Genomic DNA, 18,792 nt, shown 5'->3' on the forward strand with positions numbered 1-18,792 from the left:
TGGCTGTTCTGCCTGGTGGCGTGCTGGCTGCTGGGCGCGGTGGCCCACGCCGACTTCTCCATCCTGGACGAGGCGCAAGTGCTGGCGAGCCAGATGCGGAGGCTAGCGGCAGAGGAGCTGGGGGTCGTCACCATGCAGGTAAGGGGCCCCCATGGCGCCCCCCATTTTACCAGGCATTCTGCCTCTCCTGCGCAGAGCCCCTTCCCCAGTGCAGGTCCCCTTGACCGTGCACCGACCTCTCAGGCACGCACAGCCCCCTCCCCCTTCCCCTTCTCTGGGCTACCTCTGTTCTCTGCACAGGGTCCCCCCACGCCCATATGCACACCCACTCTTCCTTGCACCAAGTACTCCTCCCCTTTTCCTCTGCAGAAGCCCTTGCTCTTTGCACGGGACCCCCTTTCCCTCCCACCCAGTTCTTTTATCTCCGCAAGGATTCTCCGGTTCCCTCGCACCTTCTTCCCTAATGTGCACGATTCACCTCCGCAGTCTGGTTTTTACCCCATCGCCCCTGCAAACTTCCCTTCCCTCTTTGTGTACCCATCCGGGGGCAGCCGGCCCCGCCTGGCTCGGATGATTTTCCGAGCCCCCCAGCCTACCCCTGGACCACCTCCTCGTGCCCACCCCTACCGCGCGCATTCAGGGGCGCCGGGAGGGGAGGCACCCGCAGCTGCTCCGGGTCCACCTGGGTCCCTGCGGAGAGAGGCTCTGAGCGGACTCCGAGCTCCCCTTCCCTGCCGGGTGCCCTGGGGGAGGGGCTGGCTTGGTAGATTCCTGGTGGATTCCCGACTCTTGTCCTGTGGGGGAGACTTTTGTTGTTATTGCTATTGTCCGTTGCGTGCTGTCCGCTGTACGATCTTTGTTTTGTTTTGTACCTGCCTTTTGGGGGTGGGGAGTGGGAACACAGTGAATGAGGTTCCTATGTTTCTCGTTTGTTTACAGTGTGGTTCCTCCCCAGGAGGGGGAGGGGGCTTCCAAAAGAAAGCGCGGGTCTAATAGGGAATCCTGACGATGTTACTAATAACCAACAACACAGAAGTAGTAAACATTGCCGCACAGCCACCACCTGGAGAGTCTGTCCCGCCGTTATTTTAACCTGCCACTTGGCTGGTAAGGCCCCCTCGATGAGGAGAGGTTGAGATGACATGGGGGTCTGAAACCTTTGCTGTAATTTCTTCAGGAAAACAACCTCTTATGCCTTCTAACAGCAACAATGGTGATGCATGTGGTCTTCGAAAGAACGAAGTTTCCAGGAATGTGTTCTTGGAGTAGGTTTCAGAGTTCGATTTTACTGTGACCACCAGTCCACCTCCCACCAGGAGGGAGAGGTGTTTTGAGTCACTTAGGCAGGGTTTTGTGTCGCTTTGGTAGGATTCAGGTTTCTGACGCTCCCCCCCTCCTTTTTTTAACCCCTCTTCCCTGCGACCTCCCCAGTCTCCTCCCAGGATGATGCAGTTTTCCTAAAGCAAGTTCTGCAGACCTTTTACACTAAAGTGGAAGACAATTAGGATTACTATTATTTTTTAACAGTGAGGTGAGGTTGAAGAGTGGTTGGTTTGCTTGAACGAGAATTCTGTACAGTCTTTCTTCGTAGAGAGCAGCCCTGAAGTGCAATAGAGTCGGGTTCTTCATTTGCATAGTAACAGACAAGCTTTTAAGTTACCCCACTTAACTGTCCTTTTCTATGCAGAACTTTCAGGTTCAGGTCTAGTTATAATTTCCTTCCATAGACATTTTGTGATCTCTGATGATTGTTGACAGAGTTCTTAGGAGTGAAGCCGCTGTTAGAGGAAATAGAACTAAAATGTTAGGAAGAACACTGGTGAGTGTTTCAATTTAGAGCACAAACAATTGCATTTTTGCATGGAGGCACCTCTTTTAATAAAGGACATTTCCTAGGTTGCTGTGTTGGACTGTGCTTGTAAGATCAGTAGGCATTTGTCACCTTCAGCCCGTAACTGGGCTGGACAAGGGAACCCTAGGATTTTTTTTTTACCCCCTTCCCCATATAAACGAAGGGCTTGCTTTCTCTAAGATGCTGACAGCAGTTTTACTGTTTCTCACCCGATCCTTGACAAAAGGTGAAATCGGATCCTAACACATTGTCATTTAGGTAGGGATCCAAAGCAAATGTAGTTTTAAAAGGCTTCTCTGTTGAAAAGGAGACACTTTAGAAAAAAAGCCCCGATCAGTGGGGGGTTTGTGCCCAAATGGCCCTTTATCTCCTCCCAACTGGCCTCTTTCTAACACCTTTGCAACCTCATTGTGGAAACTGGCCTCCTGGGGACAGGGTTTTGTCTGGCAAAATGTGAAGTGGCTTCTCTCCTTTTTTGAAAGGAGAAGCACATACTGTATTTAATATTTAAATTCCTCTTCTTGAGCTGTACCTTGATCTGCCACTTGCCTCTATCTGGGAGGATTGGGGAGAGTCTCTTTTTAATTTTGTTAGACTGCCAGCTTTTTGGGGGGTGGGGGGTAGGGGGTACTTGTAAAATAAAATCTAAGGCAGGTTAGGTTTTTGACCCATAGAACAAAGATTGTGAGCCTCACATGTCCCTCTGTAATCCTCTGGAATTTGTTCCCTGGGACTGAAATTTTGTGGGGTTAGTGACCTAAAGTGCAGATTATATAGCCCTCCCTGTGGAATGCTGAATTTTATAGCTGCAGAGCTAATCTGTTGTTCGAGGTAGGAAGCCTCATGTGGACATTAAGGTGAGCTGGGCAGACTTCCCTGTGAGGGGGCTGGGGAAAGCTTGTGTCTCTTTGTAGGAAAGAAAAATATGCCCTCCCGTGATGAAGGGATTGACTCCTTTCATTTGACCTTGGCATTTCCAGCTCAGTGCAGACCTTTCTGGACAGCATCTTACTTGATGAGAAACGTCAAAGTATATATGTAAAAAGCCTACGTTCAGACTTTTAAATTGCTCCTGTTGAGGCTGAAATTCTCCAAAGACTTTTTTTTTTTAGTTTTGAGAAATGGCAAAGTCAGTCCTGAAGCGAGGCCTGCTTGCACATTTCGAATGGCAGCACATACACTGCTCACAGGAGGTTGCAAGGGGTAATTTTACAAAAACAAAAACCAGGCCTTCTTTCAGCGCTGTAGTTTCCCATGACAAGGACTTACGCTTGCTGGTAGAGAAGACAGTTTGAAAAGCGGTCCATCTTAAAGATTTTCTTGGAAAGGTTTTTTTTCCTGGAGGCTGCCTGTTCTTGTTTTGTTGTTGTTGTTCCTTTTTAGTAATGGTGAAAAAATTTTAAAAGTCTTGAAATGATTTGCACCACCTAATTTTGCCAGTGCCCTGGGAAAGCTGTCACTGAATACTGACCCCCTGGCAGCAGGCATCGTACATCATGGGTAAAAGTCAAAAACCTAATCATCGTTTCCTCAGGGGTCTGGGTGAGTGAAACCATCTTCGTTGCGATCTGGGGAGCAGAGAGTGGCTGTGTCCAGGGAGACTTGCTTCTGCTTATTCACTCATGCAACAAGTTTTTATCAAGCAGCATCATGGAGGGGAAAGAACTCTACCTTGGGTTCCAGCGTCGCCCCTTGCAAGTGGGATGATCTTCATCTGTAAATTTGGGCATGGTGATTCTTCCCAGAGATTTGCTCTGTGGACCTAACGGGAAGAGTGCATGTGAAGGCACCTGTTCATGGGAGGCTGGGGCTGGGAACTGTTGATGGGTGTGGTTGTTCTTAAATGGAGAAATATTCATTGAAAGCTTACTGCGCACAGAGCACTATGCTAGGTGTTTAGCAGATTTACAAGGAGGTATTCCAGCACAGCCCCGCACATTTATAATCTGGAGGAGGAGGTAAGATTGCACAGGTAAAACAGTTCAGCAACAATGCTTGCTTGTTAGGAGGCATGTCTGGCTCTGGGAGCCATTTCACCAGGCACTTATAAGGCCCATTTAACATTATATGACAATACAGGCTTCCTAACAGCGAGGGCCTGGCACACAGCCAGTGTGCCCGCCTTGATGTTAGCTCTAACACAGCTCTGCTGGGCTGGGCAGGGTCACTGTGAACTTGGCAGGCACACCAGCAGGTTGGTCAGACAGCTGCTGTATGTGGCCTGGAAGGGGGCGGTGGTGGGGGTGGTGGGAGGTCCCTCTAGTAGAGGCAGAAGAAATACCAGAAGCACAAACTAGAGCTTCCACTCCAGTTGCAGAAAGAGCAGCAGCCGGGACAGATGTGATTTCAGAAACTGAAGGGCTCAACTAGGGTGTGGTGTTCGCTGAAAATACAGAGCACTGTGCATAGTGGCTGCAGCTGAAAGTGAAAAGGTGGCCTCCTTTGTATGCAGTGGAACAGCATTTCTTAAGTGCATCGTTCATTTCTGTAACAAATGTTCAGCAAACTTTGGGGGGGGGGCTTCTGCTCTATGAGGGACCTTGGGTTAGACTAAGCTGGAGAAGTAAGGTGAATAAGGCCTGGTCCGTGCCCTTAGCTCTCAACTGATGATGGAGACATACAAAAGCAGGTGTTATGATACCGGAGGTTAGTGAGAGGCAGAGAGGTTTTAGAATGCAGTGGGTTAGAGCCATGGTGGAGAGAGGAACAGGGCATTATGGGAGTACAGAAGAGGGCTGCCCAAGCCCATCTGGTGAGGTCACAGAAGGTGGCTATTCCTCTCTCGGCCTTTCAGTGAACTGTCTGCATACACAGGCCAATCCTGAAAGCAGCAGCAGCTTCAACCATGAAGAGTATCCAAATCAGTAGTTCATCAGGCATTTCTAATCCCCTTTGATGGCACTGGACAAGGTAGTTGGCATATCTTTAAGTGCCTGAATAGGGGGCGGCTGTGACTCTTGTATGTCTTCATGTGATCCCATGTCTTGTTTCTTTGGCCATCACCCCTGGAGCTTCTGTGGATACTGGACATAAACATCTTGATGCCTTTCCTGTAACCGAATGCTGATAGACAGTGATGTTAGGTAAAGTTTGTATTTTCCCTAAAATAATGTCCATTATACCAGGAATGTCAGGTTTTGTATGCTTTGAATGTTTACTTAGGCAATATAGAATGTTTTAGGGGTGAGAAATCACCTGTATTTGCAAATAATATGGTTTGATTCTGTCTATGCCTTGTGTACAGTATAAGCCCTAGTGGAAAACCTGCTGACTTGTTCTCTTCTGAAATTGAGTATTTGGAGTAGAAGAAAGTTGACGATTGATGGATGACTGAGTTGAACTTGGTAAGCATGAGCCCAAGGAAAAGCATGTTGAATGACTTCTGACGCAGTATCCCAGTTGTGCTAGGACTTCCTTCCCTTCCTCTCCACTAATACCTGTCTTATAGCTGGCATCCTCGCCTGTGCTTATGCTTTTCGTGCCAATCATACTTGAGTCTGGAGGGGTGCGGGGGAGGGGAAGGAGATGGCTTCACACTTTATAACTTGGTGCTATTTCTGGTTGCTGCTTGAGGAGTTCCTTCCTTGAGCTTAAAGTGGATGAGCAGACAGGAACCTTGCAGAACTCTGGAATTTTGGGATTATGTGCAGTGGGGTTTACTTTGCATCTGTTTGGACCCGGTGTAAAAACGTGTTGAAATCCAAAATATTGAAGGGGCAACAGTTTAAAAAATAAATTCTTATTTTTCCATTACAGTTGACATTCAGGGACAACAGCTTGGAGTCGGTTCATTTTTAACTGCGTAATTTCCAGCACGTTACTAAATTGCCCTGAACTTTAGCAGTGTCTTCATGCTTCATTTTGGTTAATGGAGAGAAATATATTTAAAAAGTGTCTGGCACAAGGTCTAACATAGGAACAGTCAGTAAGCAGGCATTCATATGGGACGGTCTGTGCAGTGCCAGGGCACAGAACCTGGAAGGCAACGAACATGTAGCCCCCAGGCCCGAATGAAACTGAAATCTAGTCATTAGAACCTGCATATTTCAACGTGGTCAGTCCTCTGTCCCAGGGGTTAGCAAAGTGTGGTGCACAAACCTCAGGGATGTGGTGCAAAAACCATCCCTTGGGGTTTGTGAAGAAAATATTAGGCCTGTTAATCATAGTTATTTATTTACTTTTAAAGTTTTGTATGTCAAAGATTTGAAAAACAATACACCAAAGTAAAGAGAATAGCATTAAAATTCCCCTCTATCTTATCCAGCTTCAACCGTTATTAACTTGTGGTCAGGTTGGTTTCATCTCTGCCAACCCCCATTCTTTTCCGCTCCCCTGATTATTTTGAAGTAAATTCCAGATAGCACATCATTTCATCCATAAAAGTTTTTATTGCCTCCTTCTTTAGTTTATATATTTCTAAATGTTTTACAATATACATAATATTGGTATATCAGCATGAAGAATTTGTAGTCCACAAATAAATACAAATATTTTGGAGGGTGCATCCTTACAGTTTTTTTGTGATGATATGTCTAGCCCTTTATAGACAGCTAGTGTTTTTGCCCGGCAACCTCTTCAGCCTTCCAGATGTAATGCCCAACCTTCTTTCAGGGAGCTCCTCTGGGATCCTTTCTTCCTCTCTCATACATGCCATCTGGCCTTGGTTTTCAGGCTGGGCTTCCCCACAAGGCTGTGAGGTTCCATGTTTTCTTAGTGCCATGCAGTGTGAACCATGGCTTTTTACTCCTGTTCCCTCCCTCTCCCAGAGGAGGGAGGAGTGAAAAGGGACAAGGCAAGGTAAGCTGTAGGTGGGGAGAGGGGAGGGTTGACAAGGAAAAGCTGGACTAGATACATATGTGTCTAATAAGCAGTCAGTCAGCAAATATTCACTGGGCCCCTCATTTTGCAGAATTGGGGGCTGGGAGAGGGCAGGAGACGTATAGGACATCCACCTCTCCTCTGAGAGCTCAGGCCTTATCAGGGAGGCTAAGCCAGTTTGCATAGTCAGCGGTTCTCAACCTGTGGGTCGCGACCCCTTTGGCAGTCGAACAACCCTTTCACAGGGGTCACCTAAGACCATCCTGCATATCAGATATTTACATTACGATTCATAACAGTAGCAACATTACAGTTATGAAGTAGCAACGAAAATAATTTTATGGTTGGGTCACAACATGAGTAACTGTATTTAAAGGGCCAGAGGGTTGAGAACCACTGGATAGGTCAAGAAGACAGTAGAGAAGGAAATTCTAAAATATGGGATCTAGATTACAGCAGAGTCGCTGAATCCAACATCGACAAGGGGTCAGTTAGACACATGAGTGATGTGGGCCAGGTGTCGGCTGTTGTAAACTGGAGGGCACGTGCCAGGGAAGCAGGTGCTGCTCAGCTCCTGCAATTACTGCCATTGGCATTGTGGGTCCACTGTTGCCACATGACTCTGTTTTTGTTTTTGTTTTGTTTTGTTTTGTTTTGTTTTTTCATGAGAAGCTGGATATCTGGTCTTTAGACAGAATCTCTTGAATTGGCTACTAATTCAGATTTTAAAAAGCAAACAAACAATAAACTGTGTGAGTCAAACCAAACATGTCTGCAGGCCTGAGGCCACCGGTTCACAGTGACTGGATTGGAATGATTCCCTGGGTTCCAGGAGGTGACATTGGTGCTTGTGTGTAGAGGTTATGGGGAAGCAAGTTTCTGTGTAATAGAAAGGAAGACATTCTGATAGAAGAGTTCTCAACTGGGTTGCTTTGGCAGGTGAGCCGCCTGTCTTCATAATTACTTAAAAGAAATAGTTGTTGGATGTTTCCTCGGTGCCAGGTTCATTTCCGACACAACGAAGGTTATGAGGTTCCGGATGCTTAGAGAAAGTATGTGAACCTTTTGGTGGAATGGGGAGGGATTCTGGGAGTCCTCCTGGAAAAAGTGGAATGAATAGGAGTTGGTTAGTCAAAGAATAGAGTTCACAGAAGTCTCCTTGGTAATGGCGCCTTCGAGGAATGGAAAGGTGGCATTCAGGTTTGGAGGTTAAAGAGCTACAGGGAAGAATGGGTCCGAACAGGTCAGAGAAGGTGACAGAGGTCACACATCCTGAGATCCTTGGGTCTTACCTGTCAGTTGCAACTTATATGGCAGGTAACGGAACACCCCATTTATATTGACTTGAATAAGAAAGGAACCTACTGCCTTATGTAACCGAACGGTGCGGTAGATTTGGGGGCAGGGCCAGATTAGGGCTCAAACAATGTGGCCAGTACCCTATTTCTCGTTCTTTGCATGCCCGTGGCTGGCAGTAGCTCACCAGTGTTTGAGTTGGGAACTGGCTGCTGCTTGTGCCTGAGTCTCTTGTATTTGGAGATGTGCTCTGGGAGAGAGGACCTGGAAATCTGGAGAAAGCCTGGTACCTATAACTCACACAAAGCGATTTAGGATCCAGCCACCAGCGGGCAGAGCCTGCACCATATCGAGGCTCTGCCTCCCTAAGTTCATTTCAAGGAAGGCCTTTGTGGTCTTCCTGCTCTGGTTCGCAGACTGGCTAGTCTGCTTCCCACTGTGGTCTTGTGGTCTCTCTGACGGGCTGTATGAATCCAGGCTCAGCAGGCCTGTCCTTGGCACGCCTTGTCTCCTTGACCTCCCAGGCCCACAGATCACTGGGTGGCATGGGAACCGGGAAGGACCAGAAAGAAAGTCAAATCTACCTCCCGCCTCTTACAGATGAGAAACAGGCCCTGTGAGAGAGCGGCTTTTGTTTTTTCATGAGAAGCTGGATATCTGGTCTTTAGACAGAATCTCTTGAATTGGCTACTAATTCAGATTTTAAAAAGCAAACAAACAATAAACTGTGTGAGTCAAACCAAACATGTCTGCAGGCCTGAGGCCACCGGTTCACAGTGACTGGATTGGAATGATTCCCTGGGTTCCAGGAGGTGACATTGGTGCTTGTGTGTAGAGGTTATGGGGAAGCAAGTTTCTGTGTAATAGAAAGGAAGACATTCTGATAGAAGAGTTCTCAACTGGGTTGCTTTGGCAGGTGAGCCGCCTGTCTTCATAATTACTTAAAAGAAATAGTTGTTGGATGTTTCCTCGGTGCCAGGTTCATTTCCGACACAACGAAGGTTATGAGGTTCCGGATGCTTAGAGAAAGTATGTGAACCTTTTGGTGGAATGGGGAGGGATTCTGGGAGTCCTCCTGGAAAAAGTGGAATGAATAGGAGTTGGTTAGTCAAAGAATAGAGTTCACAGAAGTCTCCTTGGTAATGGCGCCTTCGAGGAATGGAAAGGTGGCATTCAGGTTTGGAGGTTAAAGAGCTACAGGGAAGAATGGGTCCGAACAGGTCAGAGAAGGTGACAGAGGTCACACATCCTGAGATCCTTGGGTCTTACCTGTCAGTTGCAACTTATATGGCAGGTAACGGAACACCCCATTTATATTGACTTGAATAAGAAAGGAACCTACTGCCTTATGTAACCGAACGGTGCGGTAGATTTGGGGGCAGGGCCAGATTAGGGCTCAAACAATGTGGCCAGTACCCTATTTCTCGTTCTTTGCATGCCCGTGGCTGGCAGTAGCTCACCAGTGTTTGAGTTGGGAACTGGCTGCTGCTTGTGCCTGAGTCTCTTGTATTTGGAGATGTGCTCTGGGAGAGAGGACCTGGAAATCTGGAGAAAGCCTGGTACCTATAACTCACACAAAGCGATTTAGGATCCAGCCACCAGCGGGCAGAGCCTGCACCATATCGAGGCTCTGCCTCCCTAAGTTCATTTCAAGGAAGGCCTTTGTGGTCTTCCTGCTCTGGTTCGCAGACTGGCTAGTCTGCTTCCCACTGTGGTCTTGTGGTCTCTCTGACGGGCTGTATGAATCCAGGCTCAGCAGGCCTGTCCTTGGCACGCCTTGTCTCCTTGACCTCCCAGGCCCACAGATCACTGGGTGGCATGGGAACCGGGAAGGACCAGAAAGAAAGTCAAATCTACCTCCCGCCTCTTACAGATGAGAAACAGGCCCTGTGAGAGAGCGGCTCTCTGAGACACACCAGTAGTAAGTGGTAGACTTAGAACTCAAGTGTTAGTCTTAGGGCTCTTGCTTCTTGAGCCCTTTCACAATACTGTGCTATTCTGCCTGACTGGTGTGGTCAGTGGTTGAGCATCGACCTATGAACCAGGAGATCACTGGGCACTGAGTCAGGGCACATGCCTGGGTTGCAGGCTCGATCCCCAGTAGGGGGTGTGCAGGAGGCAGTTGACCAATGATTCTCTCTCCCCATTGATGTTTCTCTCTCTCTCTCCCCCTCTTCCTTCTTCTCTGAAATCAATAAAAACATATTTAACAAAACAAAAACAATACTATAGTATCTTTTGGGAGCTCCATTTTTCCAAGACAAGATTCCCTTAAAGTGGAAGCAACCTTGACTTAATTAAGAGCCTTTGCATTCCTCTCTTGAAAAAAAAAGTTTGGCTTAGTTATTTTATGGCTGAGAACTTAAAGCTGATAGTCTAATTTGTCAGCTGACTGGGTGTTTTTTTTTTCAAAGTTAAGTTGTTATTTAAATACCTAAAAGCCAGTGAGCCACTGTAGGAACACAAAAAATCGGAGACTTATTGCAGTGTTTTTACATATTTTTAAAAGAGCAAATGTAAATGGTCAATAGCTATTTATAATTGTGAACCTGTACCACCAAAATTAATTTTTTTTATTAAAAAGGTAAAGAATAAAAAATAAACAAAAACTTAGGCGAGGAACGTGTGTGTGTGTGTGTGTGTGTGTGTATGTGTGTGTGTGTGTGTGTGTGTGTGTGTGTGTGTGTAAAAGCTACAGAAGGAAATTTCACCTGTAATTTTCAGGCAAAGTTCTATTTTGGAACTGAATTTCAGGACCTGCATCTCTTTTCATAGTCACTAGGAGTAAGAAGTAAGTTTGTTCTTTCTCTTCCTTCTCCTCCTCTTCCACTTCCTTTCCTCCTCCTCCTTTCCTTCAAAAATTGCAATAGTATTAAGGGTTGTTTATTTGACTCCATAATGAAACAAAATGCAATTATGTCATGGGAATGACTCTTACCTTGTCCTCCCTCTTTTTCTGAGTTCAAAAGAAGTTTCCTCTAGTTCAGATTGAGGTAGTGAGACAACTTCTGGGTTAATGACAGTGAGAAAAGCTCCAGCACCTAAAGACCAGAGTGGATCGACTGGAAGGTAGCTGGGTCCATAGTTTCCCTGGAAAGACTGTGCTTTATTGTAATTGCAGGGTAGAAGGCAGTAGAGTAAATTCTTATCTGTTATATGTGATAACATATTGGTTCTGTGCCAACCCTAACAGTTATTTTAAAGACTCTGTCAAAGACCAAGACTGCAGCACTTTTTTTCTGGATTTCCCCTGGGATATTTTCTTAAATGTTATTTTTGCATGGAGTATTTTAAAAGCTACTCCGAGGCCCTGGTGGAAGGGCAGTGAAAATCGGTGAGCCAGTGAGAATGAATCTGAATTTTTAATTAGGCTTTGAGTTGTTTCTTCAAAGTGCGGAGCCATCATTAGTGATGTAAGTCTTGTTGCATTAGCAGAGACTGACATTTTACTTCAAACGGGGAGAGTGCAGCTGTCCTGTGCAGATAAAAGTTGCCAAGTGCGGAATAGCAAGGTGGATTGGTAGATAATTAGCTGTCCCACGTTACTGCCGCGTGGAAGAAGCCTGCCAGTCATGGGCAGGAAGCAGGAATTATTGGGGGGAAGAAATCCAAGTGTGTCATGAAGCAATTTGGAATCACTTCGGCTGTGGCAGAGCTGATAAGGCGTATGTTAAGGAAACCAGACAAACCTAGACTCGTATATGATGGCCAACTTTCTTTTTAAAAAAATTTAATTCAAAGGAGGAAGGGCTAGAAATTAATGATCCATAAATACACTGAAGTACAGATCCATCGGTCTGCTCTGACACCGTGGATAGAATAATAACCAGTTTAAAATAGTCTTCATATTTCCATGTCACTTGAAAATAAAGAGAGGGTTCTATATGGAAAAGAAATCACAGGGAAGCGATATAACCTTGAGAATTACTGTGCTGTGTATAACCACAAAGAGATATTGGAAGAAGAAATTTTGAAATATATCACCTCCCTGATGTGTGTTACAATATTTATAAATGGCTTGAGGATACTTTTATGGCCTTCTTGGTGGACTATGTGTGTTCTGTAAATATTCATATAAGTTTTACTGTGGTCATCACATTTATCTCTGGGAAATGAGAGATGTAGAAAGACCTGTTGGGTTTTTAAAAATTTTTTAAATAAAAAAATTTTAAAAAATATATATATTTTATTGATTTTTTACGGAGAGGAAGGGAGAGAGATAGAGAGTTAGAAACATCGATCAGCTGCCTCCTGCACACCTCCTACTGGGGATGTGCCTGCAACCAAGGTACATGCCCTTGACTGGAATCGAACCTGGGACCTTTCAATCCCCAGGCCGATGCTCTATCCACTGAGCCAAACCGGTTAGGGCCCTGTTGGGTTTTTGTTCATCCGCAATCATTTGCTAACTCAGAGGAAACCTCATGGAACATTTTTGGCCCCTGCCAGGATATTGGACTCATTGGTCCTAATTCCATCCATGTTTACTGATTGGCTTTCTCCAGAGCCAGTGTCTCTCCCAGAGGCAGAGGGTGCTGAAGTGTGGGTGCTATGTGTGTCTTGGGTTGTGTCCTCCGAGTGAGAGCTGCTCTTGGCCAAGGCAGGAGAGCCAGTTTTTGGCTCTTTGCTGCTGCTGCTGCTCTCTCCCTGGGAAACTGGCACTGGCTGGTGCTGCCCTGGGCAGACTTGGAGAAAGTTGGGAGAACGGAGGTGTTTGACAGTCTTGGCTGTTGGATCCAGAGTTGGTTGGATCCTCTGTGAAACAGGGATATTTGCCCCGTGGTAGTCTTGGGAGGGAATAGATTGTGCTGACTGTGAACCAATTTCATTTGTTAGGGGTCGAGATCCCTAGAGTCAGCATAAATTCAGGGTGCCCGGCAAGGAGGCCTAGAACATTTTATTTGCATACATGTATATTCAGATAATAAATGTGGGCAAGAGTTGCAAACAGTAAAGCTTTGTACAGATGAGAGTTATTAGGGCATGAGCTCCTGCCAGAAAGAGCCCAGATGTATTCATCTGTAGTCCTGGTACGGTTAGCACTGTCCCTGGCATATGGTGAAGGCTCGAAAATGTCTGGACTACAGAAATTGTGTGCCCGTCTTTTAACAGTAGACTTTGTAACTTTTTTTTTTTAAAATATATTTTATTGATCTTTTACAGAGAGGAAGGGAGAGGGATAGAGAGTTAGAAACATTGATGAGAGAGAAACATCAATCAGCTGCCTCTTGCACACCCCCTACTGGGGATGTGCCCGCAACCAAGGTACATGCCCTTGACCAGAATCGAACCTGGGACCCTTCAGTCCGCAGACCTATCCACTGAGCCAAACTGGTTAGGGCGACTTTGGAACTTTTTAATAGTTATTATAACAAAGTTTACTGTGTTTCATATGTTAATTTCATTACTTTAGTCTTAGAGTGAATTGTCTTGAGCCATTACTTGCTACTGAAGATTTAAATGTTTCTGATGAGTGAAAGTGTATCAAGCACATTAGGACTCGGAATATTAGGTGTTTCTGATGTTTAATTTCTTCATGTTAGAGAAAGTGGGGGAAACGTATATTGAGGACATTTAAGAATATGAAAAAATGCAAAAAGGTGTGTATACTTGCAAATTATGTGCTTAGAGCTACTTTGCCCTAGAGGTTAAATTCATTGGTTAATATGCGTAACAAATATTTATCGAGCACATACTATATACCAGGTACTATCTTGGATTTGAGTTTGTGGTTAAAAAAAAGAGAGACATGGTCCCTACTCTGATGGAGTATACCACGTACTAGAGGAAATAGACATTAAAGAAATAATCATATAAATGTAAATTACAGATTTTGAGTAGTGTTATAAAGGAAACGAGGACTATTAGAGTACCAGGGAGAGCCTTTAAAAATGTCAGCTTTTTTACTTCTTTGCTTAAAATTAGGCTATCATATTCCATTGTATGTATATACCATATTTTGCTTGTCCATTCATCCATTGATAGACACTTGGGTTGCTTCCATCCTTTGGCTACCGTAAATAATGCTACTATAAACATGGGTAGTACAAATATTTGAGTCCCTGCATTCCACCCAGAAGTGGAATTGCTATATCATGTGATAATTCTATGTGTAATTTTTTGAGGAACAGTCATACTGTTTTCCAAAGTGGTTATACCATTTTATATTCTTATCAGCAATGGACAAGAATAATTTCTTCACATTCTTGCCAACATTTTTTTTTTTAAATAGCCATCCTAATGAGTTTGGAAATGGACTCTTTGGTGTGGAGTTCCATGAGTTTTAGTGAATACGCAGTCATGTAACTATCACAATCAAGGTACATAACAGTTTCATCAGGCCCCCAAATTCTCTTTGTAGTCAGTCCTCCAGCCCCCTCACCTGGAACTCCATCTTTGTAATTTTACCTTTGCCAGATTGTTATATAAATGGATGCATTACAGTATGCATTTTGAGTCTGGCTTTTTAAAATTTAGCATCATGCATTTGAGATTCAGCTATATTGTGTATATCAACAGTTCATTTCTTTCTGTTGCTGAGTAGAATTCCATGGTGTGGGTATACCACAGTTTGTTTATCCATTCACCAGTTGAAAAACAGTTGGAATTTTTTGAGGTTATAAATCTATAAACATTCCTATATGTTTATTCATGTACAAGTTTTTGTTGGAACATATGTTTTCCCATCTCTAGGGCTGGGATTACTGTGTCATATGGTAAGAGTATGTTAAACTTTGTAAGAAACTGCCAGTCTGTTTTCTAAAGGGGCTATATCATTTTGTATTCCCTCCAGCAATGAGTCCTGGTGGCTCCATATCCTCGCCAGGACTTGATTGGGTCAGTCATTTTAATGTCACCCAGTGTACAATGTATGAAGTGGTATCTCATGGTGGTTTTAATAGACATGTGCTAGTGAATAATGGTGCCGAGCATTTTTTCAAGTGCCTGTTTGCCATTAATCTATAGATCTGTTTTTTTGGTGAAATGCCAACACCTTTGCCCATTTTTAAATTGGGTTCTTTTCTTACTGTTAATTTTTAAAAACAATTTACTGATTTTATTACGTGTGTAGACTTGTACAATGATCACCACCATTTAGTTTTGTAACATTTCTGTTTTCTCTTTTCCGTTTATTGAGGTGACATTACTCTCACAAGGAAGTTGATTTTATTACTTAAAGAATAATGATGCCCCGGATTAGAAAGAATAAAGTGTAATCTAGGACAGATACAAATCTTTCAAAGGGAGTCATGGGCTTTGCAGTTCTTGTTTTCAGCTCAAAACAAAGCATTGTTTAAAAGTTTTGGTTTAAGTGGCCTGTGGATTCTTAGATTAAGTCACTCAGGCAATCAATCTGTTAGTAACCACTGATTGAACTCCTGAGGAGGGTACAGAGATAACAGAACAGAGTCCGTGCCTTTGAGGGGCCTTCATTCTAGAAGGGGGTAGGGTGGGAGGGAGTAGATATTTAAATATGCAAAAATTAAAGATAACGTTGGCTTAGTTCTTTGAGGGAGATAAAGGTTTTCAAAGGAGGCCTCCTGGGGGGCTGGTCTGCTGTTTGAGCTGAGCTGAGGCCTGAATGGTGTTGAAGTTGCTTGGGAAGAGCTGGGGGAAGGGGTAGGATGCACTGCGCCTGAGAGGTGTGTGTGAGGGGCTGAAGAAGGCACTGAAAGAGGGTGGGAGGGAGGAAGATGAGAGAGAATAGGATCCCTGTGAAGAGCAGAGTTTGGATTTTATTCTGGCTGAAATGGGAAGCCATTGGAAGATTTTAGGCATAAGAGCCATGTGATTGACTTTTGCTTTAGAAATATCCCTCTGGCTATTGGGTACCCTGGTTGTATGGGGTATGGGTGGAGGTGGAGGTGGGGGGAGACAAAAATGGAGGTGGGGAAAGTAATGAAGGCATTTATTCTTCATGGAGTGGTAGCACCACATTTACCTTTGCAATTTCATTTAAATTTGATAAAATTGTATTGTTTAATGATGTACATCAAGCATGTCAAACTCAAAGGCTAACATGGACCAAATAAATGAGGCATGCGGCCCGCAGGCCGCGAGTTTGACATGCTTGATGTACATCAACAAAAGCTCACTGGGCCAAGGCTATGATTTAGTAGGATAGTTGCAATAGATTAAAGACTCAAGAGAATAAGACTGTTCAATATAGAAAATATGAGACTACATTGATAATCTTCACATTTACAGATATTCTCTGCTGAGCAATTGATGAATAAAGGCAATCGAGATCTTAGCTTATTAGCTGTGTAACTTTGACAAGTCCCCGTTTTCCTCTTCATGGCCTCAGTTTTCTCACTCTATAAGTAGAAAAATCATACCTGTCTCAACCCTGGGTGGTTGTTAGAGTCACAGTTATATGTATGTTGTAGACTCATTGTCATCATCATCATTGTTGTCAATGGATATATTGAGTTATAAGTAATAACCCATGCCATCTGAAACTGCCTGAGAGGATAAAGAGAGTTTGTTGGCTTAAGTAGCTGGAAGGTTTACCGATAGTGTGCGTGCGCTTCAGGCACAGTTTGACCAGAGCCCTGGCTCCACTTGTTCTCTGTTACTCTCCAGGCTCTGTCACCCGATATTAGGTAATTCTCAGGCTGCTCTTGCCTGTTGTATAATGAGTGCAGTGGTTCCAGACCTCTCACTCAAGGATATTTTTTCCATTGATTTTTAGAGAGAGTGGAGTGGAGAGAGAGAGAGAGAGAGAGAGAGAGAGGGATATGTGTGTGAGAGAGACACACATTGATTGGTTGCCTCCCAGGGCCAGGGATGAACCTGAAACCCAGGAACATGCCCTTGACCAGGAATCAAACCCACAACCCTTCGGTGCACAGGCTGATGCTCTAGCCCAGTGGTCGGCAAACTGCGGCTCGCGAGCCACATGCGGCTCTTCGGTCCCTTGAGTGTGGCTCTTCCACAAAATACCACGTGCGGGTGCGCACGTACAGTGTGAAGTTGACTTTAAACTTTAAGTAAAGTTTATTAAGTTAATTTTAGGGAACGTTGTGGAGTGAAAGGAGATGTAGTGTCGAAGATTGAGAAAGGTATGTTGAGATGGTTTGGACATATAGAGAGGATGAATGAAAGGAGATAGACGAAACAAGTATACAAGACGAGTGTGGATGGGAGAGTTGGAAGGGGTCGACTTCAGCGAATGTACCTCAATCAGATTTAGGATGTTTTTAGCAAAGGCCAGCTTAGGAGTACCCTAATTAAGTTAATAACAATGTACTGACCTATATAGTTTAAGTTTAAAACATTTGGCTCTCAAAAGAAATTTCAGTCGTTGTACTGTTGATATTTGGCTCTGTTGACTAATGAGTTTGCTGACCACTGCTCTAGCCAGTTAACAACACCGGCCAGGGCATGGGAATGACTTTGATCATTTTGGCTAGCATCTTAGTTTTATGCTGGACTCTCCCCCACCTCCTTTTAAAAATTTAATTGATTATTTACTAGGAAGTACTTGACGGTGTCATGTTGGCATGATAATCTGGGACTGCTTAATCTATTTGGTTAGTAGAAGGTGTGGAAGGCAGTTCTAATATGTATTAGAATATAATGTTAGCTTTATGTGAGATGATTATGGTTTGGAATTACCTATGCTGGTGGAGTTTATATTTTGCAAACCTATTATTACAGATACATCCTAATAACGTAATATGTTTCACGGCATAACATGTTTCGGACAGAATTATGTTTCTAAGCACCCGGTAGGAGATACTTTATAATTTGTGTTTTGAAAATTTCAGATTTTTGACCAAGCTCCATTTGCCCATCCCTTATTTTTTGTTTGGCTGTGTCTATTCCATGATGACCTTTAGAAAAGTCATGAAGAGAATTACTGCATCCAGGATGTGGTTACTAAACAGTCTGCATTTAGTTCATTTAGTGATTGAAACTAAGTAATAGTTAAGACATTTTCAAATGAACATAAACACCCATTTTATTGGATCTTAATAAATGATTTTGGAGACATTCGTACTTACAAAAATAATTGCTATCTATTTTGGACTAAGTTATCAAGAATTCATTATGAAGGGAATCTCCTTATGACATAGTAAAATATATCAAGGAGGTAAAGCATGATAAGTATCCTTTTTTAATTTACCCTCCAGAAACTTGTCTTCCATTGGATCTGATTCAAATGTTACAGGACTTGAATGTAACAGAATTTTTACTTAGCACGTTCATAGGTTATTGAAGTAAAAGTTATGTGGTGCTACTTCCCATAATATCTAACATTGAATCAAGGCATAGGAAGCCTGCATACCATCTACCAAGCAGTGTGCCTGATTTTGTAATTTTAGGTCTCTTCCATTTTATTAGAATTTGATTTTTACACACTGGTTCTCGTAGTTAATGAGACTAAGATCAAAGTTGTATAGATAGACATTGGACCATTTCTTCTTAGTTTTATGATCACATTAGAATTCTGTAAATACGTTTTTCCTTAAAACATTCATGTCTCTGCATAACACCTTTAAAACTGTAGGGATGATTCTTGTATCTAAACAGTTTAACAGGGACAATGAAGTAAATGGTGAAATAAGTCATCTTTCATTTCACATGTATGCATATCTATTGCTAGCTTGGCATTCTTGTAGATACTGAAGGTAGAATAGTCAACAAAGTACAGCTCTGCCTTCCTGGAGTAGGTATTACCCTGGTGGGGTGGGGGTGGGGGGCAGGGGTTGTTAGTAAGCTGTCTGGGAACAGTGGGGGCCAGGGTGGGGGCAGGGAGATGATTCGAATGCAATGATTGAGACTTTTATTCTAATCCTCACCTGAGGATATTTTTATTG

At 43.8% G+C, this 18,792-nt stretch overlaps 1 protein-coding gene across 1 annotated transcript in view; it reads left to right on the forward strand.

Moving 5' to 3' along the window:
* The window catches only part of CACHD1 (cache domain containing 1), a gene marked incomplete at its 5' end in the record, with an annotated part of 228,885 nt that continues 210,093 nt past the window's right edge, over positions 1-18,792 (forward strand). Inside the window, one exon of the mRNA XM_005868055.2 lies at positions 1-138. Within this exon, the coding sequence (XP_005868117.1) occupies positions 1-138 (138 nt within the window). The remainder of the gene's footprint in view (positions 139-18,792) is intronic.

This window comes from Myotis brandtii, unplaced genomic scaffold (genome assembly GCF_000412655.1).
Source record: "Myotis brandtii unplaced genomic scaffold, ASM41265v1 scaffold26, whole genome shotgun sequence".
NCBI lineage: Eukaryota > Metazoa > Chordata > Mammalia > Chiroptera > Vespertilionidae > Myotis > Myotis brandtii.